We start from the raw sequence: 23,798 nt of genomic DNA on the forward strand, positions 1-23,798 counted from the left end.
GTACAACATACATGTTAATATTGACCATCACTAATTTAAAACCCACCAGGTGCCAGGTACTGTGCTAAGCCCTTACTTACAGAATCTTCATTTAACCCTCAAAAGAATATTTTCAAGAGCGGTGTTTTCTTTCTCTCTCTCTCTTTTTTTTTTTTTCCATACTTTTAGAAATGAGGAGACTGTGACTAGAGGTTAGATATATGGTAAGTAACAGAGTTAAAATTTATATCTAGGGTTTTGTTTTCTCTCCTGTACTGTCTTGCGCAATCAATATAGTGTCTATAAGCCATGCATCAGTATTTTGAGTGTACGTTATTTTTGTCCCAGTTCTTTATTAACTAATAATGGAATCTAGGACAAGTTCTTAAATATCTCAGTTAGGTCTCTTCACCTATAGAGTCAGGAATTAGATGAAGTTAACTCCTTGGTCTCCTCCAGCCCTAAAAATTATACGCATCTGTGAGTTCAGACTTTCAAGCATTTGATTCTGCAACACCATCTGCTTCTGCATTTCTATATATTTCATGCTGTGATCACACCAAGACAATATAAAAGAGGCTTTTTCATGGGTTCTTCTCTTGAAACCACCTGACCTAATTTGAAATATAAAAGTGAAATGAGTGAAATCATCACCACAGTCACAAAAGAGAAATTCCTTCCTCAAACAGTCTGTGTCTCTCTCAACGGAGTTAATATCATTGGTTTAATGACCTATTATATAAAACAACTAATGGCAGTCTTTCTGAGGAGAGTAAAGGAAGAATGAAATGTTAGGCTCTCTAATGGTGGTACTAGCCCTCGTGCATATTTTGGCAGCGGTGGGGGAGAGCTGAGGAATTAAACACTAGTCCCTAATATATTTGATATTTATGAATTTTACTAATTGTAGGGCTTATAAATATAGAGTGGAGGCGGGGAGGAGGAAGAACCTGGTTCAAATCCCTTTTTGTATTAATGAATTAGTACAGAGGAGTGGATGGAGCCCTTGGTTTTTTCTTGATGAAAACCTACTGCAAATCATTTAGCCTCTCTGTGTTTCAGTTTGCCAATCTTCAAAACTAGTGGGATCAAATAATGTCTTAGGTTGTTCCAAATCTGTGAATTAGCCCAACGTCTATGAAAACCTGGCAAGAAATCGTCTTTAAAAGGCAGTAGCAAGTTTGAAAATTTATCTTGATCCTGAAGCAAAGAAGATCACTTCTGAATAGAAGAAGGGCATAGCCCCAAATGAAGAGCTCAAATTTAAGCCTATTTTTTAATAAGGCTACAGTAGCAATGAAAGCTTTAAAATTCTAAGTCTCACACAAATAACTGATTCCCAAGCTTCACCACTGAAGCCACACAGCAGTTTTGATGTATTTTCTCCACCAGGAGTCCAGAGATGAAGAGGAAAGGAAGCAGGAAAGAAATCAGGACACTGAGGTCAGCACAGAGGCTGATCCTCAGAAGTCTCAGAGGTGCATTAGAAAGAGGAAAATAGAAAATGTAGGGTTCAGTCAGTTGGTACATGTATTACCTGGGTTGTAGGATTTTCTTATAATGTGATTGTCTTCTAGGCTACGGTAACCAAGTCTGTATTCTTTCCAACCATTCCCAACAAGAGGCAGATTATTCTGCCTGTCAGTCTTCATCTTTTCAAACTAAATAATGTTCATTCTTGGCCTGTCATCATAGATTCCATTTGAGTGTGAAACTCGGGGCTTAAGGTTTCCTTTCTGACCATCTTCTCTCCAGCAGGATTAGGCAGCTCATTTCCAGACTCTACTTTTTCCATGCTTGATATTTACCACCTCCCTATGTACTCAACGCCATGCATCCATATGCTAATAAACATTCCAGTGTCAAGGCAGAGTGGGTGCCTGGTGGGAAGACCACATAAGAGAAGGGAATTTTTAATCAGTGTTTTAACACCTGCAATAAACTTTGTTATAGGATAACAAAACTTAAACAGAATAGCTTAACTAGAATATATCTCTTCATGGAATTTTTGAAAATCTTTCCTTAAAATGGAGAAATGATTTGAAGAAGTGCTCATCTCTCTACCTCCACCTCTACAGTATACACTTCACAGAAAAAGGAACAGGGAAACAGCAAGGAGAAGTCACAGAATATTTAAATAGGAGGTTCAAGGTTGGAGAGTAGCATCAGCAAGAAGGCAGGTGAAGTGAAGGCAAGTGTCACTGACTTTTGCCTCTGTCCCTGGAGAGAAGACTGCTGATAGAGTCCCTCTGGCCTTCCCAAGACAGTCTGTCATGAAGATGTAACTCCAAGGTAAGATCTCTGGGAAAGAGGTTTATCCGGGAGCTATCATCTGAAAAGGCCCTCTAGGCTTATTCCAAATCAGCTTCCCAAGGTTCCTACAGTCCTCCACAGGGAGCTCATTGTCCCCAAACAGGGGTGGGGTCTTCCTGAAACCACTTGTGCCTAAGGGGTGATGACAGCAAGGCCTCAAAATAACCCTAAATCTGAGAGTTTCTGTCCCACTAGATGAACGTTAATATTTTTTTTCAGAAATCCCTGGTGTTACCCTGGAAGTCAGGAGGGGGCTTGGGGAAGTTAAGAAATATGACATTAAAAGGGCAAAATAAGGAGTTCCCATTGTGGAGCTGCAGATGCAAATCCGACGAGGATCCATGAAGTTGCGGGTTCCATCCCTGGCCTCGCTCGGTGGGTTAAGGATCCGGCATTGCCATGAGCTGTGGTATAGGTCAAAGACTTGGCTCAGATCTGCTGTTGCTGCGGCTGTGGTGTAGGCCAGCAGCTACTGCTCCGATTAGACCCCTAGCCTGGGAACCTCCATGTGCCATGGGCACAGCCCTAAAAAAAAAAAGAAAAAAAAAAAGAAAAAGAAAGAAAGAAAGAAAGAAAGAAAAGAAAAAGGGCAAAATGAGGCTCTTGCTAGCTTTTCTAGAACGAGTATGCTAACAGATTAAAAAGTTACTGAGTGTTTAAATTGTGCCATGCAGGGAGCTAAGTGATTCATACACATTATCTCACTTAGTCCTCATAAAAAGTCATTGGGGTTGAGAAGGTGAAAGAGACTTACAGTTAAGAGTCCAAAATCACAGAGCTGGTAAGTGGTAGCGATAGGACAGAAACCCAGTTCTGTGAGATGCCAAAATCTGCATTCTTCCCCATTAATTTATTTTCAAGTACTTTAAAACCATTTTAAAAGATATTTTAAGGATTAAGAAATCTCCCGGTCATGTGCAATAAAGCAAAGTTTCTAAGCAACTTTAATGCTATTCAGAACCACTACCCATGTTGATTTTGCTCAAGTCCTACATTACTTTTAGATGCCCTTCTAGATAGAGCTCTAGATAGAATTATACAGCCATATAATTCTTTTTAAAAAGTCTCCCCCATAATTCAGTTTCTCATATGCACATACACAGAGACCACACACACACATAGTATACAAACACTACACAAATTACACAGATAAACACACACAAACTGCAGGCACCAGAGAGGCCACACACCACGTATGCACATACATACACAAAAATGCACCACAGATATACAAACAAACCACAGACACACATACACAAATAGATACACATAAGCCATATACACACAGTATCAGAAATTCTCCATGGGATTTTGTTTCTACTCATGCCGCAACATCTAACCAGTTTCTACCACATTCATCATCTAATTCACATCTCACCTCCTGCTTCTGGTCTCTCCTCTCCATCCTGCTCCTTTCCAAACAGGGAACACAAGCTCCTTTCTTTCCATTTCCCAGAGCAACCACCAACACAAGAAAGAAGTGATTAATGGGGAGAAGGGACATCACACCATGTCAAAGCATAGCAAATGAATGAAACAATATTAGACATTCAGCTTAATAAGTCCTCTATGTTATCTCTACTTCTTGGAATATCTCAATGACCCTTTCTCCTCCTCAAGCTCCTAACCTTCCTGTGGCCCTTCTCTGAAGACCATCCTCATGCCTCCTCCCTCTCCTCTCAGTCCCAAGATCTTTACACACCTCTTCCTTGGGTTCCCACTTGTTCACTTGCCATTGCCCATCTATTCCATGTCCCAAGACTTCACATTTTATTCCCAAAGCAGAGTACTAAGGTATCTTCCTGAAAGGAACCATTCTTCTGCTTTGGGGAAAAGTTTTGCAAGCCCCTTAGAAGGCAGAATTAACTTAAGGCAGTTGTGGTTTTAAAGTAATTATTTTATTTTTCTCTATATATATATTCCTTATTTTTTTTTTCCTGGCCATGCCTATGGCATGTGGAAGTTCCCAGGCCAGGGGTGGAAGCCGCACCTCAGTTTCAGCCTGCACCACAGTTTCAGCCTGCACCACAGTTGTGGCAACACCAGATCCTTAACCCTCTGAGCCACAAAGGAACTTCCTCTTCTCTGTATTCTTAGATTTTGTTTGCTTAGTGAAAAAAAAATCATTAGTAATTTCCATTGCTTTATCCAATTCATCAAAAACCAATTTGTTGATATGACTCTGTTATAATAGCTATTTCCCAAAACATTCTCAGGTTTATACTTTCAATACTGTAGAAACAATTATTCAAGAAATGGGATGATTTGAATAATCAAATACTCTGTTTCATGGAGCATTATTAAAACACTACACATGAATTATCAGTTTTCAAAGAAGTAACATAAAACACTGGTAGGGTTCCCCACCTGCCACAATGGAGGTATGGTGGGAGATGTTGAAGCTAAGAAATTTAAGCCTATGAGCCTCACTTTCTTTTCTGTTTAAATATCTGCCTTTATGTGGGAAAAAAGCGATCAATTTCATATAAAGCTCCTTGCACACAACAAATATTAGATAAATATCAGTTCCTTGACTTCTCTCTCTCTTTCCTCTCCCCAAGTAAGAAAGAACTACTACTATATCCTTGTAGGATATATACTTTCCCCTCTCCTTGGTAATTCTGAAGGCACTCCGCAATCTTAGGGAGTCAAATGGCTCCCATTTGAATATCAGTTCTCACTGTTATGTGCTGAGTGTTAGAATTCTAGCTAATAGAGTTTACTATTAAATATAAAATTAGCTCATGGGAGAAATCTAATTATAGCTCCCCATGATTATTAATTTGTTCCAATTATTGCTATTTTTGTTATTTAATTTCATTAGCAACACTGCCCTAACCAAGTCTTCTTAGTCAAGTAACACTGATTCTACCTTGTCTTATTCAAGATTTGTGACCCTCAAGAAGGGTCAGACCTTCGGTTAACATCTAAATAGAACATTTTTAGCTATCTAAATTAATTACTTAACAAAGTAAAAATACCCCAAACTTTATTTTTGTTTCACATTAATTTTATTGCATTTGTAGTGGGTTTTTGTTTGTTTTCTTTTTAGGGCCACACCCACTGCATATAAAAATTCCTAGGCTAGGGGTCTAATCTGAGCTTCAGCTGACAGCCTACACCACAGACACAGCAACACAGGATCTGAGCCACATCTGCAATGTACACCCCACAGCTCACAGCAATGCTGGATCCTTAACCCACTGAGTGAGGCGGGGGATCGAACCCACATCCTCATTGATACTAGTCAGATTCGTTTCCACTGCACCACAATGGGAACTCCCAAGTATTTCTATTTTTGATACTCAAATTAATCTGATCTTAATTTTTGAAACAAAATTAAAATATCTGATTTGTATTATTACAGAAGTATCATGTTTGCCATTTTTAAAATACTGTCATTTTGACTATTAATATGCAAGAATTACTATTTTAATCTCTATATTTAACCATTTCTTTTGTTCATTTTTTTATTCTCAGTTTCTCACTCCAATTATGGATCTGATCAACTCTACTGATTACCTGCTCAATGTCTCTACTTTAATAAGAAACAGCATTCACATTCCAACTTCTGCCTCAAAAATGACTGTTGTGCTTCTTTTGCTCACATCATCTATAATTGGCACTATCACCAATGGTTTCTACCTATGGGTGCTAAAATTCAAAATGAGAAAGACTGTCAATACTCTCTTATATTTTCATCTCATTCTCTCCTATTTTATTTCAACATTGTTTTTGCCATTTCTGGCCATCTCCCACCTTCAAGATGATCACTGGAGCTTTGGAATGGCCACGTGCAAGATGGTCTATGGCATTTTGTACACAGGGATGTTTGCGTCGGTTTTCTTCCTCTCGGCCATCAGTGTTGATCGTTATCTTCTCACTCTTCACCCAGTGTGGTCGCAGCTGCACCGAACCCCACACTGGGCTTCCAGCATCATCTTGGGAGTCTGGATCTCTGCCACTGCCCTCAGCATACCCTATATGGTTTTCAGGGAGACACACGATGACCATAAAGGAATGGTGACCTGCCAAAATAATTACGCCATATCTACCAACTGGGAAAGCAAAAAGATGCAAACGTTAAGGCAATGGATTCATGTGGCCTGTTTTAGCAGCCGCTTCTTGCTGTCCTTCCTTCTGCCTTTCTTCATCATCACCTTTTGTTATGAAAGAGTAGCCAAAAAGATGAAAGCGAGGGGCCTGTTTAAATCCAACAAGCCCTTCAAGGTCATGATGACGGCAATTATCTCTTTCTTTGTGTGTTGGATGCCCTACCATGTATACCAAGGCTTAATTCTCACTAAGAACAAATCACTATTTTTCCAGTTGACTCTGATACTCACAATGATAACTATTTCTTTCAATACTCTCTTTTCTCCCACACTCTATCTGTTTATTGGGGAGAACTTCAGAAAGGTTTTTAAGAAGTCTGTTCTTAATCTTTTTGAGTCGACATTCAATGAGGATTCTTCAACAGAAAGGACACAAAACCTAAATTCAGAAGCCTACATTTAAATTCTGGATCTCAGAGCAAATAATGGACTCCTAGTCTATTATACTACCAGAGATAGAACCTCAGCTTTTGTATAATATAGTCCCTACATTAGAGAGACCCCTGGGCTGTATTATAGTTAAATCTATTTTAGGGGCTATAAAAAAGCAAGCAATGTGTGATGTAGCAAATATGATTTTTTAAAATTTTTGTTGTGATAAAATATATGTAACGTAAAATTTCCCATTTTCCCATTTTTAAGTGTAAATATTAGTGGCATTACCTATATTCACAGTATTTTGAAACTTTCACCGCTACCTATTTCCAAAATTTTTCATCACCTGAAAGAGAAACTCTGTACCCATTAAGCAATAACGCCTCATTCCCTCCCCTCCCCCAATCCCTCATATCCTTGAATCTGCTTACCATCTCTATGAAATTGCTATTCTAGATATTCCATGTAAGAGGAATCATACAATATTTCTTTTCTCCTTTTGTGTCTGGCTTATTTCATTTAGAATAATACTTTCAAGGTTCATGCATGTTGTAACATATATATCAGAACTTCATTCTTTTTATGACTAAATAATATTCCATTATATGTATATAGCACATTCTGTTTATCCATTCTTCTGTTGAGAGACATTTGGGTTGTTGCCACGTTTTGGCTATCGTTACTAATGTTACTATCAACTCCAATGTACAAGTATCTGTTTTAATCTTTGTTTTCAATTATTTTGAATTATTTTGAATTTCTGGGTCATATGGCAAGCCTATGTTTATTAACTTTTTGAGGAATTGCCACTTTTTTTCCATAGCAGCTACACCATGGTGCAATCCCATCAGCAGAACAAAAGTTCCAGTTTCTCAGAGTTCCTGTTGTGGCTCAGTGGGTTAAGAACCCGACTAGTGTCCATGAGGATGTGGGTTCAATCCCTGACCTCATTTAGTGGATTAAATGATCTGGCATTGCCATGAGCTGTGGTGTAGGTCACAAATGTAGCTCGAATCTGGCATTGCTGTGGCTGTGGTATAGGCTGGCAGCTGCAGCTCTGATTAGACCCCTACCCTGGGAACTTCCATATGCCAACGGTGTGACCCTAAAAAAAAAAAAAGTTCCAGTTGCTCCACACCCTCACCTACACCAATGATTTTCCCTTTTTAAAAAAATTATAGCCATCCTAGTTGGTGTGAACTGATGAAAAAGTGATTCTTAACCTTTGATTTTTGAGACTACAGTTATATCAGTTTCTGAATATCTATAGTACCATCAATCAGAATTTTTCTGTCACAGAATTTTCTTTTTTCTTTTTTTTTTTTTGTCTTTTTTGTCTTTTTGCCATTTCTAGGGCTGCTCTTGCAGCATGTAGAGGTTCCCAGGCTAGGGGTCTAATCCGAGCTGTAGCCGCTGGCCTACACCAGAGCCACAGCAACTCGGGATCCGAGCTGCATCTGCGACCCACACCACAGCTCATGGCAACACCAGATCCTTAACCCACTGAGCGAGGCCAGGGATCTAACACGCAACCTCATGGTTCCTAGTTGGATTAGTTAACCACTGAGCCACAACGGGAACTCCATGTCACAGAATTTTCTATAGACATTTGGACCAAGGTCCCTCTTTATTTGGCTAGCACCTAATGTATTTAATTGGTATGGACTCATCTTGTCACCTACCAAGAATTTACACTTTAATATTTTAAGTATAAAGATACCTTAAATGTCTCTTTTTAATATGTATGTATATATATAATTTATGTATTAAGCTGTCTGAGAAATAGGGAACTAAAACAATTATAAATGTTTGAGAATCTGCCTGGCTATTGTCATAGTACATTCCATTTTAAAATAACAATAACTGGAGTTCCCATGTGGCTCAGGGGCTTAAGGTTCTGGCATTGTCACTGCAGTGGCTCAGGTTGCTGCTATGGAGCGGCCTGAGAATTTCCACCTGCTGTGGGTGCAGCCAAAAAAATAATAATAAATTAAATAAAAAAGCTATAACAAAATTAGTTTCTCTTCTCTGGTTTTCAAGTTTTACTTCAAGTTTTTGCAAAACATTATATAGGACCCACAGTATCACTGACCTATAACATTTTATTTATTTAATTAATTCCATCTATTAGTCATAAATCAATAGATCATTCCATCTAGTTCAACTGATACAGAATGCAGCTAGCTATTCAGGCCACAATGCACACTCAATCTCTAAATATTTCAGCCAGCTTTGTAAAACCGCTTCAAGCCACAGGCATACATCCTATTCAGAAATACCCAAAATGGATGATATCAATTGTAACAGGTTACAGAAATGAAGAGAAATAAACCTTTATTACTAACTTTTTATGGTAGGAAAGTAATAGTGGTTCAATGTCCCAGAAGTTCTAATTGCCTTGGAATCACTGCTTCCCTGGGCAACTGGGGGCTTGGTCTCTCGTCCTTAGAATAGGAGGGATAAAAAAGCTTTGAGTAGATGAAAAGTTTCATTCTTGGCCCCTATTTCAAGTGTTTGGAGGCTTGAATAGTGTCCCAGACAGGGAGAAGCAGGACTGAGGACCAGGCAGCAAGAAGAGGTTGCTGTTCCTCCCTCCCCATACTCTCCCAGGTCCTGACCAGCCCACTGTAGTTTACTTTGCAGGATTTAGGAATGAAAGTTGGGGAGTTCCCGTCGTGGCGCAGTGGTTAACGAATCCGACTAGGAACCATGAGGTTGCGGGTTCGGTCCCTGCCCTTGCTCAGTGGGTTAACCATCCGGCGTTGCCGTGAGCTGTGGTGTAGGTTGCAGACGCGGCTCGGATCCCGTGTTGCTGTGGCTCTGGCGTAGGCCAGTGGCTACAGCTCCGATTCAACCCCTAGCCTGGGAACCTCCATATGCCGCGGGAGTGGCCCAAGAAATAGCAACAACAACAACAACAAAAAGACAAAAAAAAAGGAATGAAAGTTGGAAACTTAATGCTTCTTTGAAACAAGAATCTTGCTTTGGAAACCTAGCAGCCCCAGAGAGAGCCTTTTGTCTCCCTCCTCAGATCTGCTGCAATAACAAACAAGGAAGTGCTCTTTCCAGGCTCTTTTATGTACTTTATTCCATTGTAAACATCTTAAGGACAGAAAGAAGCCTATCAATCAAACTATTACTTTTCTATATATATTATATGCAATCAATTTGCAGTAAAAGATATTTAAATTGAATATGGGTACTCCTGCTACATGAACTAAAAAGGGACTGTAGGTGTAAAATAATAGGATTGAACCGGATTTTTGTTTAACAAAGATTTATATCACACTTACCTTCTGCCCAGGCATGATTCAAAATGCTTTACAAATAGTAACTAATTTAATCCTACAGCAATTCTATGAAGTAGGTCACACTGTTATCCTATTTTACAGACTGTGAAACTGAAGCACTTGCTGAAGGCCATGCAGTAAGCCATTAGAAGAGCTGGTATTGCAAGTCCAGGCAATCTGGTGCTAGAATCAATCCATGCTCTTAACCACCATACTCACTCCTTGAGGTCAGTGCTGGGAGGCAGAGAGGTTGGACTCTCAGCCCAGATCCCCCTAGTCCATTTATTTCATCAGAAATCATCATCTTGGAGTTTCCATCCTGGCTCACGGGTAACCAACCCGACCAGTATCCATGATGACATAGGTTCCATCCTGGCCTTGCTAAGTGTGTTAAAGGATCCAGAGTTGCTGTGAGCTATGGTGTAGGTTGCAGGCTTGGCTCAGATCTGGCACTGCTGTGGCTGTGGCACAGGCTACAGCTTCGATTCAACCCCTAGCCTGGGAACTTCCATGTGTTGCAGGTGCAGCCCTAAAAGGACCAAAAAAAAAAAGAGAGAAAGAAAGTAATCATCAACTTGGCTGCAAAAATAATAACAGTTAACTTGTAATTAGGAAATCTGGATGGTGAGCTGGCTTTGGGTCTAGTTTGGTGTTTTATTTGAGGCAGGTTATTCACATTTCCCTGAGCCTTACCTTCCTCACCTATAATCTGGGGATATCTCTGAATAAGATTATGGATATGAAATAATTTCTAAAATACAAAACACTACATAAATATAAGTATTAATAAGAGGGTTCTTCCTTAGAAGTCACTTTAAATTTTAAAAAATAGGATGTAAACTTAAAATTATCCCCAAATGCATTTTTTAATTTCCCTTAAAACTACAGTTAACTCTTACAATGATTACTTCTTTAGTTGTGTTGACCTCATCAACCTTCTCACTATTGTGAATTCTCAGGACCCGAGAGGTTTATAAAAAAGGAATTAGTGGCTTTGCTTTGTGGAACTGGTGTGTGGAGATAGTGTTTTAAAACAGTGTGCCTATTAGATTCAATTATATGAACCTGCTTCATTATGTCAGCCTCAAACTGGCTCAAGAACTGAATATAGGGATGATTAGCAAATGCCAGTTATATGTTTCACATACCAGCTCACGTTCTTTCCTCAAGAAATGGCTCCTCAGAGTTCCTACCATGGCTCAGCAGTAACGAACCCGATCAGGACTCATGAGGATGTGGGTTCAATCCCTGGCCTCACTCATGGTTAACCCACAGTTAATCTGGCATTGCTGTGAGCTGCGGTGTAAGTCGCAGACAGGGCTCAGATCCCTAGTTGCTGTGGCTGTGGCATAGGCCAGCAGCTGCAGCTCCAATTTGACCCCTAGCCTGGGAACCTCCGTATCCTGTGATGTGGCCCTAAAAAAAAAGCAAAAAAAAATGGCTCCTATATATATACACATACACACACATATATAATTGAATCACTTTGCTATACACTTGAAACTAACACAACATTGTAAATTAACTACATGCCAATATAAATAAATAAGAACTGTCTTAAGGAGTTCCCGTCGTGGCTCAGTGGTTAACAAATCCAACTAGGAACCATGAGGTTGCGGGTTCGATTCCTGACCTTGCTCAGTGGGTTAAGGATCCGGTGTTTCTGTGAGCTGTGGTGTAGGTCGCAGATGCGGCTCGGATCTGGCATTGCTGTGGCTCTGGTGTAGGTCAGCAGCTACAGCTCGGATTTAGACCCCTAGCCTGGAAACCTCCATATGCCGAAGGAGCGGCCCTAGAAATGGCAAAAAGACAAAAAAAAAAAAAAAACTGTCTTAAAATTTTAAAAAAAGAGATGGTTCCTTGGTTTAAAGAAATAAATGGGCTACCCAGCTGTTAACACATGCGAAAGGACTGGGTATAAGGTAAAATGGTATGTAAAACGCAAACCTGATTCCATATCCCTGAGAAACTAGAGGCAACAATAATTCACAAGTATAGTTCATGTACCTGGTACTGTGGTCGGCTCTGAGAATGCAACAGTGAATGAGACACAATCCCGTTCCTCAAGGAGCTAAAGCCTAGTGTGGTGGTTCTGAATTAGGTTCCACATTATAATTATCTGGGACACTCTTTAAAGACACCAGTGTCTAGGCCTTACCCAAACCAATAAAAACCAAAATCTATAGGGACAGGACCTAGGAATCTGTATTTTTTTAAGTTCTCAGGTTGACTCTAAAATACAACCAAGAATAGAAAACCACTGTTTAATAGGGAAGAAAGAGGAGGAAACGGTCATTATTGTATAAAAAAGAAAGTGTCATGTTTGGAGTAACAAACAAAAGCCTCCAGTCTAGCTTTCACCACCAGAGTTTTTCCTTATGAGTCTGCAAAACAGTGTTAAACATCTAAAGCAGGGGAAGAACAGCAAGACAGAGGAAGCAGAATGTATAAAAGCTGAAGAGGGGGAGAGCACAGTGCTATAAAGCAGTACCTCCCAAACTTGAATGTGCATGAGACTCACCAAATGATCTTGCTGAAATGCTGATTCTGATTCAGTAAGTGTGGAAAAGGATGCAATTACACATTTCTAACAGGACCCCAGGGGATCCACTGCTGCTCATCCAGAGCAAGAGTATGATTGGAGCAAAGGTATGAGAAGCAGGCACAGCCAAGATGAGCTGGAAAGGTCAATCAGGCCTAGATCCCAAAGTCCCAGCTAAATGGTATGACCTGGATCCTAAACTTTATCCTGAGGGCAAGAGGGAGCTAGTGAAGGGTCTTTAGCCAAAGAGTGATAGAATTAGGTTTGCATTTTAGAAAGACCAATCTGACAAGTCAAACTGGAGGTGAGTGATCAATTTGGCCAGAGTTGCAATAATCCCAGTAACAGGTGATGGGGCCTGAATAAAGAACATGAAAGTGAGAAATAGAGAAAAGTAGAGTCTTGTCCTATAAATTCTCTTGGTTGAGGAGTCAAAGAAGAGAAGGAAGTGAGGATGACTCTTGCATCAATTAGTGTTCTTTTTGTTTGTTTTCTTTTGGGGGTGCTGCCCCATAGCGTATGGAGTTCCTGGGCCAGGGATCAGATCCGAACCACAGTTGTGACCTACACCACAGCTACAGCAATGACAGATCCTTTAACCCACTGTGCTGGGATGGGGATCTAACTTGCATCTCAGCACTACAGAGACACTGCCACCAATTCCATTGTGTCATAGCCAGAACTCCTCGGTTTATATTTTTGAATGCAAACAATGGATTTTACTCTGGCTGGTTTGACCTCAAACTGACTTATTAAAGGATATTAAGTAGTTCACAGAATTACTGGGGTGGCTAGAGAAACATTCAAGGCTAAGCTTCCAGGAAAATTGCCTGACACAGGCCACAAAACTGTCCAGGTCAGGAATCTGTCTATTTCAGTCTATGGCCCCAGGTACTACTTCTGCTACTGCTGCTTTTGCCACCACTAGGCCCAAAATACCAGCACTTTGATTTTACTGTGCTTGCTACTGCTTCCAACACTATTTCTGCATCTGACCTTGAACCTCCGGTGCCTGAAAGCCCTGCCAACACCAACGTCAGGAAAATGAAAGGCCCATGCAGAGCCTATTTATTCACATTTTTCACTTCCAAACTTCATCTTGCATGCAGCTATCTAATCACCACGCCAGCACCCTAGCTGCAAGGGAGGCTGGGAGGTGAGTGCCTATGTCTACCTGAGAGGGGAAAGGATGCTCGTAATGTGGGAATTTCCCCAAATATAAAGTTATTCAAAAGATGACAGGCCCATTGACTTTAACCTAAAAGCTTTTTGGAGTGATTAGCTTTAGGAAGAGAAGCAAAATTGCACTGTGCTGAGGAGTGACTGGGAGGTGAGAATCTAGAGGTTCTAAGAGCAGCAACCCTCTTAAACTTAGAAAATTAAGGAGTTATTCCCCCTCCCTCTTCCCATAGAAAGTAATTCACACATTTTACCAATTAGAGATTAATTTGTGTTAAGGGACTGCTATTAAAATGCAAATATACCTTTTAAGAAGGTTATTTTTCATTCACAAGTTAATGGGAATTACTTGAATCAACTTCACGCCCAGCAGAGTGCAGCTAAACACCTTACTTAGAATAGTAGACTTTTGATTGCGGCCTAGAGGAAGGGAATCTTCTGAGTTGTAAGTCAAGCCTGGAGTGAATTTTGGAGACCCTAAAGGCAGCATATCATGTATAAAATGTATAAAAGAGAAAGGAGACACAAGAGGTATTCTGAGGAGAGAGTTGGTGACTAAGAAAAAATCTGCCTCGATGGGTATGGCCCTGAAAATCCAGTTTAAGCCAAATTGTTAAAACTGCAGACCTTATCTTCCTTACAGGTAAGGCCAGTCACTCCAGTTTAGCTTAGTTCAGGCTTTCCAAGAGGTTGGATCCCCTTCCATGGCCGGTTCTTTCTTACTGGTGAAACCGAGGGGGACCCTGGGGGGCCCTCCCAGGTATAAAAGCCTCTCAGTGTCTCCCCTCTGACTTTTTTTTTGTAGAAAAAGGCTTTAGTTTCCTAGGCCTTCTGTTGAGTTCCAAAGAGCAGATTCAAGCAGTTACTAACTAAAGAAGCAAGGGAAGGCAGAAACAAAGGAAAAGCAGTCAAGAAACAACAGTTCAGGAGGACCTTGTTACTTATCCATTCTAAATGTAATAGTTTGCATCCACTCACCCCAAACTCAACAAGTTCCTACTGTAAGGCACAGAGAACTATATCTAATCTCCTAGGATAGTTGATGAAAAATAATATTTAAAAAAAGAATGGTGTATATACATATACATATTAAAAACTGAGTCATTTTGCTGTAGAGCAGAAATTGGCACAATGTTGTAAATCATCTACACTTTAATAAATAATAATAATAATAAATTTTTTTAAATAGAAAAAGAAATAATAGTTCAGCCACCTAACAGGGTCCTAGTTCCTCCTCAAGGAATATACATAATAATCTGACATTTATCTTTGAGTAGTTCTGTAGGAACTAAGACCCCCACCCAAGTGGAAGATGGTAAGTATATGCTGAGACCCCATACTGGTTAGAACCAGAAGGTTGCTGATTGAGATTCCTCAAACGCCATCCTATTACCTCACTACCAACCAATCAGAAGAAAGCCACACACCCTCCAGCCTTCCCCCTCAAAGGTTGCCTTTAAAAACCTCCCTGAAAACCATCCAGGCATTTGGGTATTCTGAGCATGAGCTGCCCATTCTCCTTGCTGGCCCTGCAATAAACCTTTCTCTGCTCCAAACTCTGAAGTTTTGATTTGTTCGGCCTCACTGTGTGCCAGGCACACGAAATTGGGCTCAACAACACATAGGTAAGAAAAAACACAACAGTGGAAAGAGAAACCGTTTTCTAGTGCTCCCTATTGTTTCCCTTGTCTCTTCACTAAATTCTGAGCTCCTTGAAAGTAAAAACAGTATATCACTCCTCATATATTTCCTAGCTTGGTGTCTGGCATGATAAATGTTTACAAACAACTGGATAGATATATGAATGCAGTTATTAATTCATTCTGGAGATGGAACTTTCTCTATTTCTAGGGTCTTTAGAAGGTCCTTGCTCAAGCATGCTGAGAATCTACAGTATTTCTTTTGCTTCACTTGCCTAAAGGATTAAACAATCAGGGAGCTGCCATCTGATAATACTGCTTTCCCTTTTTTAATCTCAAGCAAATGCAATTGAAAATTTAGATGTATATGAACAGTTCATTACCAAAATTCTCTTATTTATTTCCTGCTAGAGTCAGTATGAGCTTTATTTAGTTACAACACTCAAATAAAAGTGGTTCATTATTTTTTCTGTATCAAATCAAATCTGACTCCAATTTTCTTTTGACACATGGTAGGAAGTCCATCCCCACAGTCCCAAGGAAAATTCTAAGGGCTTAGGTTCCATAGTGGCCCCCTCTAATATGCCTCTTTGTCAAGCCTAAAAGATCCCTTGAAGGCAGTGTCTTCATCCCTTTGTGAAATGAAATTCATATTTTATGGCAAGACAAGAAAAATTTAAATATAAAAAATTTTCCCTGCCCTTTGCCCTCCTCTCCTCCTCCCTACTGTGTGCATTGTGTCTGCATTATGCATCCACCAAACCTCCCCCATTGGTAGAAATATCTGCTCAACCAGAAAGAGCAATATTCTCTCAGCACAAACAAGCTTACTCCTTAAAAGACAACATTCTTTCTTGATCTTGTAAGAGGCCATAAGATGATGCTTAGATCTAGATTGTATAAACTGTCAATAATACATCATTTAACGTATAGCCCTCTGTCTCAAAAAATTGTATCACTGTGCCTTGACTTCTTCTTTTTTTTTTTTTGGTCTTTTTTGCCATTTCTTGGGCCGCTCTCGTGGCATATGGAGGTTCCCAGGCTAGGGGTCAAATTGGAGCTGTAGCCACCGGCCTATGCCAGAGCCACAGCAATGCGGGATCCGAGCCACGTCTGCAACCTACACCACAGCTCACGGCAACGCCAGATCCTTAACCCACTGAGCAAGGGCAGGGACCGAACCCGCAACCTCATGGTTCCTAGTTGGATTCATTAACCACTGTGCCATGTCAGGAAGCCTTAACTTCTAATGGGAGGAACAGTTCTCAGAGTTTTTTGAGATGTTTTTCCAGGGTTATAATCCTCAAATTTTGGCTCAAAATTTTTTTTTCCAATTCTTTCTTAGATTGACTGATTAACTTTTCATTGACAGCTTCCTGCCATGTATCAATGAAAAATTAATTGGCTAATTTAAGAAAGAATTGGAAGGTTTATTGAAGCCAAATTTGAAGATTATAACCCAGGAAAAGCATCTCAGAAAACTCTGAGAACTGTTCTACCCATTAGAAGTTAAGACAGTTTACATATAAGTTTTTGAGACAGAGGGCTGTATGCCAAATGATGTATTATTGACAGTTTATACAATCCAGACCTAAGCATCATCTTGGTGGGTCATGTAACCCCTTACAAGATCAAGAAGGAATGCTATCTTTTAAGAAGTTATTTATTTACTGATGCTGGGAGAACGTTGCTCTTTGAGCAAGTAATACTGCTAATAGGAGATGTTTGGTGGATGCCTAATGCAGATACACAATGCACAGTGGGGGCAGAGAGGAGCCCAAAGGGTAGAGAAGAATTTTTGTCTTTAAAATTTTCTTATCTTGTCATAAAATACGAATTTTATTTCACATGTGCAAGCTGGGCTATATAGGGGGCATTTGCACTGAGGCCAAGATCCTAGCAACCATTCTCCTCTGATGTCTTGCCATATTCCTAATGGCTGGAAAAAAAGGTGGGGAAGGGTCAAGGACCTTGACTTACTGATAGCTCATAAGTCAAACTTCACTTCTCTAAACTCATAGAGAAATTAAGTATTTGGGTTAGGGAACCACTGACTGAAACGCCCCACATTGGTCAGGTAAAATAATAACCGCTTGCATGAGTTGTCTCAAAACAGGAGGTCCCAATAAGGAACACAGTGCTGCTGCTGAAAATTTACTGGGAGAATTCAGGAGGGACCAAATGGAGGTAAGAGACACCAGCCCATAATATGTCCCGCCAACCTCCCAAAAACACTTGCACTAGAATCCATTTTACTGAGGGATGTCCATGCCACCAGGAAAGGCTCTGAGTTAGACCAAATGTGGGTCCAAGTAGGATGACCGGCCAGAAACAACCCAGAAACTAATCCCACCTCCATATAACCTGAGACTGCAAGCCACATGGCAGAGCAGTTCTCCTGGGTTCCCTTACTCTGCTTCTCTCCACACAAGTGCCCACTTTCCAATAAAGTCTTTTGCTTTGTCAGGACCTATGTTTCTTCAGACAATACATTCCTAGGTGTTGGATAAAAGCTCACTATGAGGCTCTAGAAGGGGTCCCCCTTCTGGTAACATCTCCATTAGAAATGTTAACAGTAGCTATGCCTTTATCTTCTCAACTGTTATAGTCCCACGAAAAAATGACAAAAGAGTCCTCATTGTGGCCTTTATGACCTCTTCAGTGAATGTGCCAGATATCTTTTGCTTGCCCTCCAGATCCATACTCAAGCATTCTCTATCCTGCTCTCTGCCCTGGAGGCTGGGACATCATCAAGTCCAAGGTTCATAACTTCTGGTTGGGTTTTGCAATGAGGAGCTCTGGCAGGAAGTGGAAGGAAGGTGGAGAATGGGGTCAGGTATTTATTTCCCTAACTCCCTTCCTAAGAGGTCACCTGAAGTTGGTGCTTCTTAGCAGAAGATCAACTCTTTCTCTTAAAGGTCTATGTAAGTCTCTACCTCTGGACTCTAGACTTCCTCCTTTTTTCCCTTCAGGCCAAAGGAACGTTAACACCTCAGTTGCTATTATGCCTTGAGTTACTACACTCCCTATTATGGTTCCCCTACACCCACCCCTTTGTAAGTAAAATTTTCTCAGGTTATCCTATTTAGAATGTGTTACTTGATTGCTGATAGGACCCTGACTGATACAGTGTGATAATATAACTCATTTTTTATCTGACTGTAAATAATGTCTTCTTTTTCAAATAATGTATTTGTTTATGGCATTTATTCATGGATTTCAAAGAACTATATAAAAATAAACCCCAAAACATTCCTGGGCAGAAAGAGATGAGAATATACATACATCTATATATATGTGTGTGTGTGTGTGTATATACATACATACATACATATATATATAATTTTTTTTTGGTTCTTAACCCCCTGAGCCACATGGGAACTCCAAGAATAATTTTTTCAAAAGAATAAAATCACAATTCTCATACAAATATAAAATCAACATGTGTCAAAGATTCTTACATCATTCATATTTAACTCAACAAGGAAGGAACTGGTAAGATATGACAACCAGTTCAAAGGAGAACTCAAATCTCCAATATGCAAAATTCCAAATAATTCATGCAGGTATACCCTAGACAAGGAGGGAGATCGTAACTCCTCATCCCTTGAGTCTGGGCTATGTTTAGTGATTTGCTTCCAAAGAATAAATTATGGAAGTGGGTATGTGTGTAAGTTTACAGTGGAGAAACTTGGTACAGACACTACCTTAGCCAGGTGATTAAGGTTAATATTATCCGCAGTAAGATCTGTTTGTTGACAGCATGTACCCTTGATATGATTTAATAAAAAGGGCACTTCACCTCTGTGGTCATCCTCCAAAAACCCATAACCCTGCTCAAATCATGAGAAAAACATCAAATTACAATAGAGGGGCAACCTACACTATACCTGAACAGTACAACCCAAAAATGTCAAGGTCATCAAAAGCAAGGAAAGTCTGAGAAACTGTCACAACGTAAGGAAACATGATGACTAAATGAAATGTGATATCCTGGATGGGATCCGGAAAAAGGATTTAGAGAAAAAGTAATACATCTGAATAAAGTATGGAGTTTAATATACTAGTGCTGGTTTCTTAGTTGTGACAAACGTACCATAGTAATTTGAAATGTTAACAATAGGAGACATTAGAGAGTTCCTAGTGTGGTGCAATGGGTTAAGAATACAACTGCAGGAGTTCCCGTTGTGGAGCAGTGGAAATGAATCTGATTAGTACTTATGAGGTTGCGGGTTCAATCCCTGGCCTCACTCAGTGGGTTAAGGATCTGGCGTTGTCGTGAGCGGTGGTGTAGGTTGCAGATGCACCTCGGATCCTGTGTTGCTATGGCTGTGGTGTAGGCTGGCAGCTACAGCTCTGAATTGACCCCTAGTCTGGGAAGCTCCATATGCTCTAGATGAAGCCCTAAAAACCAAAAAAAAAGAATCCAACTGCAGCAGCTCGGGTCACATTCCCTGGCCCAGTGAGTTAAAGGATCCGGCATTGCCACAGCCACACCGTAGGCTGAAGCTGCAGCTCAGATTCAGTTCATGGCCAAGGAACTGCCATATGCTGCAGATACAGCCATGAAATAAATAAATAAATGCGAGAAATTGGGTGAGGGGTATATGGGATCTCTCTGTAGTATCTTCACAACTTTTCTGTAAATCTACATCTATTCTAAAATTTAAAGTTTATTAGAGAGAGAGAACTACTCAAGGTACTATATATTTATAGTCAGGTAGAGAATGCTTAAATGAATTTACAAATGGATGCAAAACTGGCAAAACCAGTCGACATCCACAAAGTAATTATTAAATTTTACAATTTTATAGACAGGAATGATTTGCTTATTATCAGTGTTCAAAGAGTTAACTCTATAGAATTGCAAGACAGTCTAGACAAAGACAAATCCTATACAGCCCTACAGGACCAGGTAAATCTCAGAGGCTCCAGCATCCTGCCAAAAGGATATCTAGGTATCTCTTTTGCCTATTTCAAAATCTTTTTTTCTACAAAAGATGCAAGTGTCAAAATTACCTAAATAAATAAATAAGTAAAGCCCTTACAACAGGCTGGCCTGACTCGACAAAACATATAACAAAGGTATACAAATATTCAAAAGGTTATGCAATGTTTTGCTAAATTATTACAACACTATAAACTGATAAACAACCCAAAGAGCAAGATAATTTGTCAGCCTGCCCTGGGGAAGCCCTACAGACTGCCAAAGATATACATCATTGCCTTAGAGTTAAAAGCACTTGCTATGTTATGTTACCTAGGCAACACATCAGAAAATGGTACAGTAATAAAATAAGAATTTTAAAAAGGAAATTGAACAAAGGAACAATCAATATCAAGTTCCAAACTCAATTCCATTCCCTGGTTGTACAAACTATTCACATTAAGGAGGGACTCAGCTCTAAGGTGAGAACTACCATTTTCCTCAGGCATCATATTTGGAGGGGCTATGGAGGAGCTTCCACTGGATTAACACTTGTGGTATCAGTTTCTGTCTATGTAAGAAGACGGTCCATGACAAAACATATGGTTATAATTTGAAGCATCTGCCCTTGGACTTTTTCTTTCAGGCTCTTGTTTGTTTGTTGGCGACACCATGGCATGTGGAAGTTCCCAGGCGAGGGATCACTCTCACATCATAGTAGTGATCCAAGCTGCTGCAGTGACGATGCTGGATTCTTACCCAGCAGCACCACAGAACTCTTTCTAGCTCTTATTTAAATATGTTTCCTTTTCCTCACAGTCTTAATTAATGCATGTGCCAAGTGTCTCGAAGCCAGAATTCACATGGGTCTTTCACACCTCAGTTTCAGATGCCCTAGCAGAAGAGTGATTATCTCTCGCAGTAAATTAGTAAAGAGACTTCTGAATATAGTCTAGGATCCCCTACCTGACCACAGGAGGAAATGTGCTCATCATGCCTTATGTGAGAATTTCCACTCCATGTCACAGCAATATTTCTTATTGCAAATGAATAAATTGATATTCTGGTTCGAGGCACTGAAGGGAAAAAAAAAAAACAAAAAACCTCTTTAAGCTTTGAAGTAGGGGCTAGATTTCTTCCAGCCTTTCCAGAAATGAAACATCTACCTCTTCCTGTTGCATTTCTACTGATTAACATAATCCAATGTAAATCCTCAGGCAAAAGGCTCATTTTATAGCTAAATCTTAGGGAATGCTTTGCTTATTATTCCAAGAACTATGAAACAGAGTATGAAATAGTTCATTTCTCTTCCCTTTCCTCTGCACAACCAGGAAGCTTATTATCATCTGCAAAGGAGCTTTCAGAAGTGGTTGTCAAATTTTTCATGTTTGTAAAACACTTTTGAGTGTTAAAATTGGAGGCAGCCAACTTGAAGGAATTAAACAATTCAAAATAACTCTTTAAGTTATCATACCATCTCAAAGGGCCCAGAATGCATTTGTAAGTAATCTACTATCCATATGGTCTCCTATCAGCATTGTAGCTGTTTGAGAACTATTCCTGCCCAAAAAGTGATTTCTTGTATACTTACACGGCAAAACTCTTTTGTGTTCCAGTGAATCACCACTCTCTAGAGCAAACTTAATGTTGTATTTGCCTTTACTTCTAACTTGAAGCAAACTGTACAATGTGTGCCACATCAACATTACATGTGATGAACACAACTGTTCTTTAACAACAATTAAAGTTAAATATTGTGAAAACTTTGCTACATACTTTATCATCTCAGCACTCCAGTCAAGAACCAGTCTCATCTATTTGTTTTTGATTCCCCCATTCCAACTGGTATATTATATTTTATTTACCCATAATGCTTTACTTTTATTCACATTTCAATATTTTATTGCAGGCATGGCTTGCTTTCTTAAATTCTTTGTGGAAACAGACAAGGTTCAAAGTAGAATATGGAAAGTAAATGCTTTTTGGTGCCTACTCTCTACTGCCCTCTGCAGGTAGAAGCAAAGAATAAGTGAGGCATAACCAATTATTACCTACAGTAATTTCCAGGAGATTCTCATCCAACAGGAAGGTTTAAAGTAATCGGTGCTTTCCGAGAGGTTAACCATTATCAACTAGGCTCCGTTTATTTGTAGGAAGAGTTTCCCAATTTGCTGAAGTCCCTTCACTGTGTAAAAATTTCTGGGAACAATAAACTATTTTCCAGAGACCTCCCCATCTACTACCGCCATATACAAAGGGACATTAAAGTCCTCTCTTATTCTGGGTCAAGACCAAGGGCCTCTATGTCTGAGCCAACCCTGTAAAATTTGAGTCTGGGAGTGAAACAGAAAAGAGACAGAAACATGCAAAAAAGAAAAGAGACATAAAGGTGCAGACAATGCAAGCTGTCTGTGCATGGCCAACAAGTGTTAACAAATGTAGGAATCCCTGCAATGCAGCAAACACAAAAATTTTGTTTTCCGTTTTTACAAAAAGCTTAAGGCAGCCTGCAACATAACCAGCTAACAGGCAGCTTCAAGTCTATATAGAAAGGACTTCTGATTATGCATGGATTATTTTCTTCGGTCACACTACTTTGTATGGCTAGCAACACTGTCAGTGATGTCATCTTTTAAAACAACAGACGGGAATGTATAGGCATATTGTGCCAACTGAGCCCAAATCAATGACCTGGATAATGCAGTCAGAGTAACACTATTATTCCTCATCTAAAGCCTCTAAGCCCATAGAAAAATAATGCTAATCTGATGCAGGTTTAAGGAATACGTTATGTGGGAAAGAAAATCAAGCCCTTGTTTAATTTTATATACGTTCTAACACGTACAGGAAACATCACAAAATTTAATATCATTATAAGCATCAGAATCTGTCGTTTTTTAAGTAGCATGTTAAAAATTATTAACTATCACACAACTTTCCTATATAAGAATATTTTTAGCAATGATATTCTCTAAAAGATTGATCTCCAAATATGTATACACATAGCCTGTCAATACGTTTCCGCAACTGCGAAAACAGAATGATTTACAGCATTTCTGACAGAGGAGGTAGCATTGTTTTATTAATTACAGTAAACAAAATTTTTTAAAGATTTATAGCTTTCAATTCCATCTTCCCTTGCTTTGTAATTCAATTGACTCAATCTATTTATCTAGCTTCAAAATGGGTATAATATGGATTTAGGCAGATTTTAAATTTTTCAACGTCTGAAAACTTGAACTTTCTGAGCTGAAAAAAATGTTTCTTTAAAAGGTATGTAGGGAAGAGAACCGCTGGGTCTTTTATAACTCCTTTCAAAGCCTCCGTTGAGAAGGGCAGGCTCGGTGCAAGGGTTAGTACACACTGCCTTTGAAGACCGCACATCCGGGTCACCGAAAGCCAGGCAGAGGCCGCGCCCCTCTGGGGGCGGGGCTATGG

General features: G+C 39.7%; 1 protein-coding gene across 1 annotated transcript; it reads left to right on the forward strand.

The window, feature by feature from the left end:
• The first annotated feature begins 5,778 nt into the window (after positions 1–5,778).
• GPR33 (G protein-coupled receptor 33) lies at positions 5,779–6,964 on the forward strand. Its single transcript, XM_047796705.1, has one exon. It carries the CDS (start codon positions 5,788–5,790, stop codon positions 6,808–6,810), a length of 1,023 nt encoding a protein of 340 aa, XP_047652661.1. The 5' UTR covers positions 5,779–5,787; the 3' UTR covers positions 6,811–6,964.
• The last annotated feature ends 16,834 nt before the right edge of the window (positions 6,965–23,798 follow it).

The sequence above is a fragment of the Phacochoerus africanus genome, chromosome 9 (genome assembly GCF_016906955.1).
Source record: "Phacochoerus africanus isolate WHEZ1 chromosome 9, ROS_Pafr_v1, whole genome shotgun sequence".
NCBI classification, from domain to species: Eukaryota; Metazoa; Chordata; class Mammalia; order Artiodactyla; family Suidae; genus Phacochoerus; species Phacochoerus africanus.

Bases quoted from the DNA above. Each gene is read 5' to 3' on its own strand.
- GPR33 (XM_047796705.1), top strand. From the start codon at position 5,788: ATGGATCTGATCAACTCTACTGATTACCTGCTCAATGTCTCTACTTTA.